Source organism: Pipistrellus hanaki (genome assembly GCF_964339955.1).
Source record: "Pipistrellus hanaki genome assembly, chromosome: 9".
Lineage (NCBI taxonomy): Eukaryota > Metazoa > Chordata > Mammalia > Chiroptera > Vespertilionidae > Pipistrellus > Pipistrellus hanaki.
In genome coordinates, this window is record NC_140511.1 from 33,255,674 (window position 1) to 33,269,684 (window position 14,011).

At 42.2% G+C, this 14,011-nt stretch overlaps 1 protein-coding gene and 1 pseudogene across 2 annotated transcripts in view; both read right to left on the minus strand.

Annotated features, from left to right (window-relative positions):
* Positions 1-517: 517 nt before the first annotated feature.
* The window catches only part of CCDC83 (coiled-coil domain containing 83), a 51,757-nt gene continuing 38,263 nt past the window's right edge, over positions 518-14,011 (minus strand). The window contains exons 9-12 of the mRNA XM_084894133.1: positions 9,229-9,350; positions 5,449-5,528; positions 3,760-3,959; positions 518-730 (exon numbers count right to left, since the gene is read on the minus strand). Of these exons, the coding sequence (XP_084750259.1) occupies positions 569-730; positions 3,760-3,959; positions 5,449-5,528; positions 9,229-9,350 (564 nt within the window). The 3' untranslated portion in view covers positions 518-568. The remainder of the gene's footprint in view (positions 731-3,759; positions 3,960-5,448; positions 5,529-9,228; positions 9,351-14,011) is intronic.
* On the minus strand, positions 12,578-13,986 carry LOC311627516 (bromodomain testis-specific protein-like; annotated as a pseudogene). The gene is made up of 2 exons: positions 13,923-13,986; positions 12,578-13,261 (listed from the first exon to the last, which is right to left on the minus strand). The product of its transcript is annotated as a bromodomain testis-specific protein-like (transcript).

A 14,011-nucleotide genomic window follows, 5' to 3' on the forward strand; every position in this document is an offset into this window, starting at 1 on the left:
TGAAAGGAACTGTGGGTCACAAGACTGCGGTGGGCACAGGGGTGGGTCTCAGCCCACCCTCCGTGCCCCTGCCCAACCCTTCCTGCTATAGCCCACGGTCCCCTGCCTGCAGGCAGCCTTGCTCCTGCCACCGCCACTCCCACATGCTGACAGTGCCAAGTGATCGGAACCGGCGCCGGGTGCCGGCAGCAGGTGTGAGCACCCGGTGGCACCGTGGCACATGGGAGCAAAGAATTCTCAGTAACCACCAGAGGCTCGCCCCGGTGACAGCGACCGGCACCCCCTGCCTTGGTCTGGTGCCCCCGTTCACCTGCTGCGGCCAGTGCCCACCATGTTCCACACACACTGACAAGCTTCTGATTACTTGAATATAAGAATATAACTTGTACTTTCGTTTTTGTTACTCATGCTCTGCAGGTAAATGGATAGCTGAATCTTGGAATGACCTTTAGAAATAACAACTTGTTTAAAAGTGGACCAAAGTATAAATAAAGCGGGCAGCTGTTACATTTCAGTTCCCAAAGAAAATTTATAAGGAAAAAAACTTTTTATTTTTCAGCGTTCAGTCTTAGAGAAAAGACTTCATCATTTTATATGTGACGTGGACTTCTGGGCTCTTGACCTCTTCAAAGAATTTTTCTGTAATGTGCTTCTCTGGAAAATGAATCTGCATTTTCTGGCTCTCCACACGCATGAGCTTCACTTCCAGGGGGCCCAAGTCTACATAATCCTATAGCGAACAGATTCAGAAAAGAATAGGAGAGGTTATTCAGCAAGCCACCAGCTTCGATAGATAAGGTTTCCTTTATCTGACTGGCTTCATTGCCCTCCCAATTGCTCAAGTGCTGTATAACATGTGAAATACGAGAGCTACTAAAAATAAAAACCACTCCGTGACCTTCATACCCAGTGGCCAGGGGAGGCCACATCTCCCACAAGGCAGTCAGCAAGGCTTTCATGGCCTTGGTGGGGGCCCCAGCTGGGGTGGGAAGATAGATCCTCTGCAAGCTCTTTAATTGGTAGAAGAAAATGCTGGCTACATACAGGCTATAACCACTGCAGAGTTTTCTATATTATTCAGGAACCAAGGGGAACGTCTGCATACATCACTTTGACTACTAATATTCTAACATTGAGCAGGTTCTTTATGAATTTTGTGCTTTTCACAGGACCTTTGGCTACTGTATAAATAAAACTTAGCATATTCTGCCAAATTAACTATAGTTTATGATATCAACAAATGAAAAGTCTAATTTATATGAACTCACACAGCCACCCCCAAACTGGCTTGAAACAGCTCAGGCCCTACATAACATGCCTTCCTCTTGGGAGCCTTCCCCAGTCACAATGTGTTCTTCTGAATTCCTTCAGCACTTCAACAAAACTCCCCCGAGGTCCCACCAGATGCCAGGCTGTGTATCAAGTGCTGGGGACAAAGATGAGCTCACAGACCGGTCAGAGAGACAGACACAGGTGGTATATGCCTCTTGCACAGTAATGAATGATTTTCTTATCTGTCTGCTATTAGCATGTATGCGATTTGAAGGTCGTGCCTGCCAAAATGGCCTCATTGAGACTTCATTTCTTCCTGTTCACCTCCTGGTTCCCAAGCATCTAACAAGTACCTGGGATATTGTGGGGTCCTCAATAAACATTTATTAGAATCTAGGATTATCAAAGAATGAAAAAGGAAAGCGATGTTTTATTACTCAAAAATGCATGTAACTTTGTTTAGTGTTTAATATATATAATTATAGAACTATAAGAAATTTAGGAGAAAAGTTGGTAGATATCTATTTCAGAAATACCACCTATTTCAGAATTCTAATACACTGTGTTAGTCTGCTCAAGGTGTCATAACAAAATACCACAGGCTAAGAGCCTTAAACAACAGAACTTCATTCTCCACAGTTCTGGAGGCTGGAATGTTCAAGAGCAGGGTGCCACATGATTGGGTTCTGGTGCGAGCTCTCTTTCTGGCTTGTGGATGGCTTCCTTCTCGCTGCATCCTTACAAGGTATAGCCTATTCTTTAAGGCCACAGTCCTATCAAATTAGGGTCGGCCCCATCTTTATGAGCTCATTTAACCTTAATTATCTCCTAAGGACCCTATCTCCACCTACAGTCCCATTGGGTGTTAGGGTTTCAATATATGAAGGGCAGGAAGACATGATTCAGTCCATATCATACAAAACATCATTTTTGCCACATCAAAACTTCCATGGTAAGAAAGAAGGTATTTAATTCAACCAAAGGTAGCCCCAGCTTTGGAATTTTGTAGACAACTGTCCACTTGAGGTCATCGTAACATATTAGGTGTCATGATTCCAAGATACTCATGAAGGTGCTTGAATGCTATAGGGACCAGACCTTTAGTCTTTATTTTTATTTTCTTTTAAAAAATATTTTTTATTGTGTTTTTTTTTACAGAGAGGAAGGGAGAGGGATAGAGTTAGAAACATTGATCAGCGGCCTCCTGCACACCTCCTACTGGGGATGTGCCTTCAACCAAGGTGCATACTCTTGACTAGAATCGAACCTGGGACCCTTCAGTCCGCAGGCCAACGCTCTATCCACTGAGCCAAACCAGTCAGGGCCAGACTTTTAGTCTTTAAACAGTCACTTGACAGTAGCAGGACTGCATTGTAATTAGTTAAAATGAGTTTCGTTGACTTATTCAGTTTCTTCTGCTGTCTTATATCACTGTTTTTCCTGTAAGACTTGAAGTTCTAAAAGAACTTTTTAATTTATTGGTAGTGCCAAGAAGAAAAATAGCAAGGGGTTAATGTGGGAGTAAATGGAATGTACCAAAAAGTCTTTTTTTAAAAAAGGCTTGAATATTCTAGGTTTCATCCAATGCAGGGGTCCTCAGACTTTTTAAAGTGGGGGCCAGATTATGGTCCCTCAGAGAGCTGGAGGGCCGGACTATATGAACTACTAATTCCTACTGTAACACCTTGGCTGCGCTCACTGCCCAAAAAACCTGGCGGGCAGGATCAGACTCCCCTGGGGGCTGCATGTGGTCCGCGGGCCATAGTTTGAAGACCCCTGATCCAATGGTATATAAGGCAGTTTGTCCTTTCCAAAGGTGTCCATACTAATGTATACCCTTATCCCACATGCTTTTCTGACAATGTGATGCCAACCTACTTCTTTCAAGATGTATGAGCTATGTTTTCTCCACTTGGAACTTTATAACTACACCAACCAACAGGTTATGAGAAGGGGGTGGTGTATAATTTCCAAGGCTACGTTGTGCAAAATTGCAGCTTTCATCTTAGTCTCTGGGATTGCTGTGTCTTGGAAAAACCAGGCAACAAAGAGACAATAAAAGTGCCCTGTAGAGAGGCCATGTGAAGAGGAATTGAGGCCCCCAGCTTAGGTAGCATCAACCTGCAGCAGATGACTGCTGCGCCAGCCAACATATGACTGCAACTGCCTGAGAGTCCAACTGAGGACTGTCCAGTGGAGCCCTTCCCGATTTCTTAACTAACAGACGCCCTTAAAGAAAATAAATGATTATTGTTAAAAGCCACTCGATAACTTACATGGTACACTAGCAATAGAGGTCTATAAACAAATATAGGTAGAAAATTGAGCAAGGGTAGGGGTAAAAATAGTATCCAAAGAGATGTGAATGGTGGGCAAATTTTATTAATAATTGCAAATAGAATTTTTCAATATCCATATTTTAGGTTAATTTTGTCCATTAATAAAACAGCATGATCCTAGTAGTCAAAATTATTTACTTAATCTTACCTTGAAATCCTTCTCATCCTCATAGAGTAAGTATTTTAAATCAGAGGTCCCAAACTCTATGGATAAGCTCTCACTATCTGTGTTCACCTGCTGGTCAGATCTGATGATGTCCTCATGAATAATGGGTAAAGTTCCATTCTTAACTGATGAGCTTATTGCATCACTTTTTGTTTCTTCTATGGGTTCCAGTTTTGACTTTTCTGGGGTGAAGGAAAAGAAATTAATTATGTATATGCTAGAGGCCCAGTGCACAAATTCGTGCATGGGTGGGGTCCCTCAGCCTGGCTGGTGATGGGGCCAATCAGGGCATCTCACCCAGTTCTGATCAGGGTTGACTGGGGCTGGCTGGCTGAGGGCGTGGGGGAAGGGGTAGGGATTGTGGAAGGTTAGTCAGCCAGGGTGAGGGGCTGTGAGAGGTTGGCCAGCCGGGGGGAGGTTCCAATTGGGTTGATAGGGGGCAGCTGGCTGGGGGAAGGAGCTGCAGGAGGTTGGCTGTAGGAGCACACTGACCACCAGGGGGCAATTCCTATGTTAAGCATCTATCCCCTGGTGGCCAGTGCACTTCATAGCCACCAGTGAACTGGTTTTTCCAGTCATTCAGTCTTAACTGTCGCTTAGGCTTTTATATATAGAGATTTTGGACAGATAAAATTAAAATACAACACATACATTGTCACATTTTTTAATTTGAAGGACCTTTGAGAATCTTTCAGAGGAGATAAATCTGAGAATTAGAAATGTGGAATCTATGTATTGAAGTAAGAGTGAGCCTAATTTTCAGAAACTCTATCTGAACTGTATTTCCTTCTATTGACTAAGTTACAGTCACCAAGGGGAGCTTTGTGTGTGTGGGTATTTTGGTTGGTTGGCTCAAGAAGAAACCACACCAAGGTAGAAAACATTGTCCATTTCCAACAGAATCTATTTAATTCCTGGTGAAACATGGTGACTTTGACCTGAGAGTTGGACTAGAGAAAGGAGGTGGGTTAGGACAAGTGCTCCAAGAAGAAGAGGAATATGGAGAAGCTGGCAGTATCCATTCCCTGAGTAGTTCTTGAATATGAGGTGCCTGTCGATAATAGATGCTCAATAACTGTTCATTTAAAAAAAAAAAAAAAAAAGGAACCCACCATTACAATAAAATAATCTATAATAATAAAAGCATAATATGCAAATCGACCAAAAGGCCAAACAGCAGAACAACCGTCTGGACAACCATGCTATGACACCCGCTGGCGCCAGGCCAGACAAGACGGGTGCTATGCAATTGGTCGGGGGCCTGGCCATCGCCCCATGATCACCCCTCAGAGCCCTGGCCAGGTGGGCAGGACCTTCCTCTGAGCAGGAGATCCATTTCGGAGCCCCACAATCGATCGCCTGTGCAGAGGGAGGCCCAGGTTACCTGGCAGCGGCTCTGCAACGGGTAGCCTGGGGCTCCCTCTCCACGGGAGATCTACTGCAGAGCACCGCTGGGGGGGCAGGGCCCACATCTGTGAGGTGATCAATCGCCGAAGGCCCAGGCTACCTGGCCAGTGGCACTGCGGCGGGTGGGCGGGGCCTCCCTCTGTGGGGCGATTGATCACTGGTCTCCTGGACTGTGACAGGGCACAGGCCGGGCTGAGGGACCTTCCCCGACACCCGGTCTCCCCTCCCCCGAATGCACAGTTTTGTGCACCAGGCCTCTAGTACCTGTATATGCTTCTGACAACTCCAAAGGCTTTTTTGCAGGTGCCACTTCCTGTCCAGCAGCTTGGGTAAGATATAGTTGCCTAAAAGAACAAATGAGAAAAGCAGTCTGTCAGTGAACAGATACTGTGCTACCTGTTCACTGGTGTTCACTAGTGTTATCTCTCTTCCGAGTGCTAAGCAGACATAGATGAGAAGGAGACACGATTCCTACCCTTGAGGCATGTCAGAGTAGCAGGCAGGCTGACAGTATCTAGGGTGATGGTCTGTGTACCCTGACAGGCATTAGCATAGCATGGGGCAGAGAGAAGAAGCCTGGTTTCGCTCTGGGAGGTAAGGGCTGGCTTCCAGGAGGATGTAAAACCTGACCTGTGTCCTGAAGAGCCAAGGGCTGTTTGCCAGGGAAGGGCCTGGGGTGAAGGAAGGGCATGTCACCATCAGGGAGCAGCACACTTAACGTCCCAGCAGTGAGAGCGAGCATGTAGTGATCCAGAAATGACAGTGGCCCCAGTGGGTTTTTAAATAAAGAGAAAGAGCAAGCAGTAGGAATCCAATGACATGCAGGTCTGGCCTTCACTGGGTGGCAGGTGGCAGCTGCCAGCCACCTCGAGGAACTGTGCCTGCGGTTGCAGCTCTCTGTGTATGCATTGAACTCTGCCCCCCCCCCCCACCTCAGATTCCCACTGAACTCTCGGTCAGAAGATACATGCCCTGAAAGCTGAGCATGGCATTTCCATCAGGTTTGCCCAAAGACAGCAGAAAGCAATTGGGCCCTTGAAGATATGCGAACATCCCCTCACGCTTAGCAGCTCAGCAACCAGAGTGAATCCCATGGTTTACCCTCTGCCAGTTATTTAAAGAACATGAATGAAGTGTAATTAGAAATGCTCAGGGCCCCAGAAAATAAGGTAACTACATCCACTATTTCAATCTGTGAAACCTGCTGAAGACCTGACTTGGTAAAGGTTAGCTGTGTATGGAGTTCTGGTCTGTGGATGGACATGTCTGAGGACACAGAATTCTCTTCTCTTCTGGCTTTACTATTTTGAATAATTAAGATCTTACTAAATGCCACCATCTTCATAAATCTGGTTCCTGTCTTACGTTAGTTTGTTGTCACTTTTATATTGCCACAGGAAGTGTTTTACATAATGTCATTACATGAAGCCTGTGTCAGATTTGTAGGCCTTAGTCCACTTAGCCTCAACCCCGTGGCACTTGAGTTCCTGGGTAGTCACCTGTGGCTGACATTCACCTCATCTAATGTCACAACAAACTCTAAATCTTCTATGTGAGTTGTGAAGAGAAAAAGTTGGGGGAGCTCAGGATGGGAAATGTAGCAACTCTATTAGCTAGAATGCCCCATTCTTCCAGATGAGAAAACAGAACTTTTTATGTGTCCACTGAGGACACTTAATGCCTGTGTCTCAGCACCCTCCTAGTGTGACACAGTCACACAGGACTGAATCCTCAGCAAAAGAGGCGAAAATGGCTGCTACTATAAAATATACAATATGTATTGTATTTCTCTGACTTGAAAATAGGGACAAAAACAGCTCCTGAAGATATTTTAAGTTTTCCTCTGGATAAAAAGTCTAACAGATCATTGTGGGTTTATATATTCCTTTGTATCTTTATGGAGATTTTCTTAAAATGTCCTAAAAAAGTTGCCTCAAGTGCCCTAGCTGGTTTGGCTCAGTGGGTAGAGCATTGGCTTGCAGACTGTAGGGCTCCTGGTTTGATTCCGGTCAAGGGCATAGGCCCAGTTTTCAGGCTCAATCCCCAGAAGGGGGTGTGCAGGAGGCAACTGACCAATGATTCTCTCTCATCATTGATGTTTCTATCTCTCTCTCCTTCTCCCTTCCTCTCTAAAATCAATAATATATATATATATATATATATATATATATATATATATATATATATATATATATATATTATATATATATATATTTTTTTAATTGCCTCAAGGAGTTTCCAATCTAGAGGAAGCAGATGTTAAGTAGGTGATCACCAGCGAGGCAAACACTGGCACGCAGGGCAGGTGCAGGCGCTATGGCAGTGTGTGCTGGGGCCCCTGACGCAGTTCTGGGTGCCGTCTCCCCGCTGTCCCTTGCTCCTGGGGTAGATTTTTATTCAATCTCTCCCAACTCTGCAGCACGACTCAACTCACCTACCAAAGAATCCACCCCACAGAGTACCAGTGGACAATGTGGGTTTTACTGGTGATTTTTTTTTTGGGGGGGCGGGGGGGAGGAAGGGGGACAGAGGATGGGGTAAAATTGCATGTGACACAGCAAACAACTTAATGAAGATCCCCATTGAACGTTTCTCATCTCCTTTCCTGTCCTTGCCGACGCTTCTCTGGCCAATGACAGAATCCCCCTTTGTTCTAATTAGCACTTCACATTCTGATCAGCACCCAGTCGGGTACAGTGGGTACAGTGGCTGAGCTGATGGAAACAGGAAGAGGGGTTGACAGTCTACAGGGTAGCTCTTTTCTAAGGTTTGATGGGTTCAGGAAAGAGGACAGTGGGCAGCCACAACGGCAGCAAGTTTAGACACGATTAGAGGTGGGGCAGAAACTGTCCAGACTGAGGGGACAGTGAGGCGCCCACCTCCTAAGGCCCTCAAGGAGTCCACCAATCAACCAGTTCATTCAGCTTGACTGCCTTCATCATCTGCAATGGTTTTTACCCTCCGGGGCGGCACACACACATGGTGGGAGGGAGGGAGGTGGTCTCTTTCTCTGTCCTTCCCCATGAAGCTTCCCCTCTCCCCCACGAAGTCATCGCACTATCTCCCAATGTCTCCAATCTTGTATCCTGACACCTGTCACTTAACACACCAAGCACAAACCCACACCTGATCCACATCCACCGTTCTTGGAGCACATTAAGAGGTTTGTAAACAACAAATACTTTGTTAGGACTCACACCGTATTTCCCCAGGCCACACAAGCAACAGGAACTGCTTGAGTGGAAATGTTTTCCTGGCCCTTTCACTGTGTTGAACTTCTTTGCTTTCATTCCCAGACTCAGACACGTCTCCCGTATCTTGCACATCCCTACATCTGTGTGATTTATTTCCTCTCTTTCCCTAAAAATGCTACCACTTAGATTATTTCTTGTTTCTGACTACTTGTCCGAGTTATAAATGCCTCTTATGAGTTTTAATTCCATCATATTCCAGGGCCCTGGTTCTCCATCAAGACTGGTCTATAAAGACTCCGTTGTCAGGTAAGAGAAAGATAAGCTAAGATGCAGAGCCATGGACACAGGTGGTTTCTCTCATGTAGGAGTTGACTCGACTTTGAATGCCAGGCTATTCTTTCTGTCTCAAAAGCGGTTGAGTCTTTCCTTAACTATCAAAGGAAACAATTCCATATTCTCCAAGGTAGCCAGAAGCCCAGAACACTTACAGGAAGATGCCACAAAATGGATCCCTCTCTCCTTTGTGCTAACTCCGTACCTCATGCACCTTCTGCTGCACTGCTTTGCATTGATTTTCCTGCCCATACTCCCTGCTGAAGTTAGCAGTTCCCACACTCATGGGAGATGTTGGCTGCTAAGACCGCAGTGTATTGCTAGGAAAATCAAGTCAAAGTTTGCACCGCACCAGTGGTCAACTGTCATCATCATATGCCTTCAGCACGGCCGTTTTGTGAATTCCTTTTTTTTGCAACTGTTGCAGTCTGGCTGAAGCACTAAAAAATTAAATCATCATTAGAAAGAACTTGTACAGATACAGATGTTTACAAAATACTTTCTAGATACATCTCACCTGGGTATTTTGAGATCCACAAGTCTACAATCGAATAGTTGCTCAATGAGCTCCAAATTTTCTTCTTCCAGTTCCTGAATAGCTTTTTCCAATATATCAACTTCCTTCCTATGGACTGCAATCTGTTCTCAGAAGAGGAGAGAACGGGTGGTTGGTACTTATTTAGTTCTATTTAGTCTTCTATGAGAAATTCAACTCCTAAAAGTGCTTTTGCCTGAGAGAAAGAGCTATATAAGGTTAACTGCAAACAACACAGAAAACTAACAATACTGGAAAAAATGGTAAATTATGAAACTTTAAAAAAGAGAAGTACAGGCCTAGAGCCCTTTCTATCAGCCTCTATAGTACTTTTTCTTTTCTTTTAGTGGTGGGGTTGTTCTGAGAAATATCAAGTAGATGAAATATTGTGCATTCATTCGTTCATTCATTCAATTGTATTGTATGCCTACTATAATATGTGCCAAGAAACTATAGCGCACTTTGGGAAAAAGGATCTCAGCCTAGTAGGAAAGATGGTGATAAAACCAGAAAGGAGTGTGTTACAACCATTGGAAGCTGTCCAGGTGCTGAGGGAGGAGACGGAGGCTCAACCCATGTCTGCCAGGTGTGGGGTTGGGGTGGGGGTGGTAAGGTGGAATTAACAGAAGAGATGACATCTAGTCTGGATCTTGAAGGCCATGTAGGGATTCCCTGGACAGAGAGGAGAGTGTGCATTCTAGGAAGAAGGAACCACGGGTGTGGAGGCACAGTTATGTTGGTGTGACAGATACAGAGTGGGAGTTGAGAGAAGTAGGAGAGGAATTGGATAATGAAGGAAGAGGCACATAATGCTATCTCTTCCTTCATTATCCAATTCCTGGCTTTTGTCTTGCAGGTGATGGGAGGTCTTTGATAAACGTAGCAGGTTTAAATAACAGTAAGGAGTATGGCTAACTCAAATATGAACAAAATTCACTGGTTACCTTGATCCGTTCTTATGTGTATTTTGGTAACTTCTGTCTAAAGAAGGCTTAAAGTGGGAAGAATATATATATATATATATATATATATATATATATATATATATATATATATATATATATCCGAAATCGGTTTGGCTCAGTGGATAGAGCGTCAGCCTGCGGACTAAAAGATAGAGCATGGTTCGATTCCGGTCAATGGCATGTACATTGGTTGCGGGCACATCACCGGTTGGGGTTGTGCAGGAGGCAGCTAGCTGGTTGATGTATCTCTCTCATCGATGTTTCTAGCTCTCTATCCCTCTCCCTTTCTCTCTGTGAAAAAAAATCAATAATATATATATATATATATATATATATATATATATATATATATATATATTTTAAAAATCTCTAGATAGAATCCTCAACTTACCCCTCTCTCTCCGAAAACTGGAAAAAGTAATGTGTCTTGAGGAAATAGGAGATAAGAAAAGCAAAGGGATTTAGATTCAGTATTTCTTGTTAGGAGTGTAACTGAGATGATTATTGAGAAAGAAATGACAACATTTTATGTTTATAACTGAGATTTAATTATTGTATTTTAGAATCTGGAGGTATTTGGTGTATTGCCACATGTATACCTCTGTCGCATAAGTAATTTATGAAATGCTTGGATTCTTACTATGGCAAGGTTCTTACTATGGCTGGATGCAGAGGATACAAAAGTGAATTAGGCATGGCTCCTCCTCTCAAGAGTCTACAATCCAGGGTACAAATATGCAAATAAGGATAATATAAAACAATAAGGCTCAAATATTGCTGGGGCTTGGAGTTAGAAAGTGGAGAATGTATTATCCATCTGCCTTAAAACAATTTAGCAAAACCATTAAGTCCATAATTCTAAATTACAAAACTCCGGGGTTAATGCTTAGAGAGAATCAGCTTGATTACAAACTTGAATGCCTTAAGAGAAAGTTTATAAATTTTAAAAGTCAAAGGATGAGGGGAAAATTATGGATTTATAAACAGAAGGAATTAATAGAACATTTGGAAATGTTTGACCTAAGGGCTTGGCATGCTCGGGAGGCAGCACACACAGTTCTTGGTCTCTTTCCAAAGCTGGGAATGAGGGCCCTTTTGGGGAGCGAAGTCCAGCCTTTCAAACTAAGGATATCCTGTGACATCACCTACCCCCCGTGGAGTTCTTTGTAAGTTGTTATCTCCTTCCCAGCCTTTTGAAATGTTGGGGAAATGAAAACGAGTTCCTTTTATGGCCAAGTAAATACCTTTAGATTTCTGGACTAAAAAAGTGAAAGGGGGGAGAAAAAGACCACGGTCCGCCCTGACCCTGCTCTTCCCCAAACACCCAACAAATGTACTTAGGAAGTCAGGATGGATAATTTAGCTACAACTCAATAGTTAATAATTTAATCAGGGACCTAGGATCCTAAATAAAATACATGCTCTTGAAAATTTCCCCTGCAAAATCTGAGTTCACTTTACACTTCTAGTACTTGGCACTCTGATTGCTAACTGGTTTGGATTCTTTTGTCTAGTTTTCCTGGATTTCCATTTAACTTAGTCTAAGTTATTCAGAAATTTCAATTTTCTTCATTTTCCTAATGAGCAGGCTAACTAAAACCAGGTAATGAAAGCCATGCAACAGGATGTCTCCTATCTGTCCCAGAGATCTCCATTTTTGGTTATTGCTCAGAGAGAGTTAAATGGAGCAATAGTTTTAGGAGGCCCATTTGTTAAATGTCCTTGTTACTCATTCAAAACCTTCCTCAAATAAATTAATTCCTCCAATGAAGTAATTAATTAGAACCCATACATTGTTCTGTATCCAGGCAGTTTTCAATTCTTGTAATAGTACTTATAACCAGAAATGGTTTTAATTAATGTTGTGAATAAATTTAATAATGTTAAAATGAATATTTCTTGAAATAAAGAGAAATTAAATATATTGAATTTCCTTAAAATGATTTGTCCTTTATTACTAAGCTCTTTTTGCTCATGATTCAATTAAACTTGCATTTTTCCTATTTTTTATTTCCACTGAGTTATGAGAAGTAAAAAATACAACAAAATGAAATGTTTATGGTTTTGGTAGAAAGGATCAAGGCACCAAAACACCCCAAATATAAATTTTTATAATCATCTTCTCTAAACCTAATATCCATGACATCTCATAAAATATAAATTTGCACTATTAAATTATTATCATTGGGCTCATACTGTTTATTTAATAAATCTCTCCCTAATATTTTTTAACTATTGAGCTCACCTTCAGTTTTTAAATTAATAATTTAAAAAAGATGAAAATTGTTTAATAATTTTAGAGCATCAAAATACAACATAAGTTTGGTATTTTGGTGTCAGAGAGCAATAATTATACTGTATGCATTTTAATGTTTTACGTCATTTACTTTAAGTTGTGGTGAATTTAAAAACTGAGTTTTAATCGAGTTATTTTCAAACACTGTCGTGATATTGCTTTGAAGAGTCATAGCAGTGGTCCCAGAATTGTTTCTCTCCTCCTCCTCTTGCTCTCTCTCCCTTGCTGAATCACCATCTTTCAGAAGCAGGAGTTTACCTTTATTCTGAGCTTCCAATGACTGCTGATGCACTTCCTGCTCTCCATTAAGGCACTTGTTAGAGTGAAGCCAGGATCCCTCTGGTTTTCTTGAAATACATTCGGATACTTTCTATTTTGTTCCAGGGGGTTTCTGTGTTAGCTCCTTTGTTTGAGCTTTTTCTTCCTTTTCTATTGCTGCTTTTCTAAATTTGTTGAAATCCTCATTTGAGGATTTCAATATACCTGAAGCTTTGACTGGTTTGCCTAAATTTTCTCAAGAGTCTGCATTCTTGATTTTCATATCCTTTTGCACAGGAACTTGACAGTTAGATTCTAAGACCTGTGTCACATGGACTGCTGCATCACAGTTAGGCCATTCAAGCGTTGTTCAGAATCACCTGCGGAGGGAGGGTTTGTGAAGGTGAGATGTTTCTCACACTCTGTAAATGTTCCCATTCTTGATGCTTACCTGCTAACTAGTGGTGATTTGGTGGTGTGCCACTGAAAGTGTAGTCTGATTAACAGGGAGAGTAGAACAAGAGATCCTGCAAAAAGATTGTATCTTTGCTTTCTGTTTAAAAGGAGCATCATTCTTATAGAGACAGTAAAGCAACAGGCAGACTGTCAAATTACAGTGGGGAGGGGAGGAAGATCTGGGGGAGATAATAGATCAACCGAAGGACTTGTGTACATGCATATACATAAAACCAATGGACACAAAACTCTGGGGAGGGAGGGTATGTATGGGAGGGAGGGAGAGGGGCAAAAAAAAAAAAATCAATAAAATATATTAAAAAAGAAGTGAAAAAAAAATAAAAAAAATAAAAGGAGCATCATTCTGTTTTGCTCCAATAATGTTAAGTGACTCTTCTGATTTGGAATCACTGCTGTCTGAAGAACTTGGATCTCTTCTCTCTCTCAGTGGGAACCACTTCCAACAGCCTTGGAGGACTGAGTGCTCTCAGATTTTGTTTTATGTTTTCTGGAATTTAGCTGATTATTGACATCCAATAACCGCTTTTTTAACTCCTATTTGTTTTTTTGTGAAGAAAGTTCTTCTTTAGTCTTTTATTATTATTATTATTATTATTATTATTATTATCACAATTATTTTTGGTTTAACAAGGTATTAGCATTTATTTTCTTAAAATTTATCTTCATTGTTAAAATATTACCGGTATTCCCCTTTCGCCCTATTGAGTCCCCCTGCCCTTTTCCCACCTCCCCGCCAAGCTGCATTATTTTTTTACCATGAGGTTTTGTG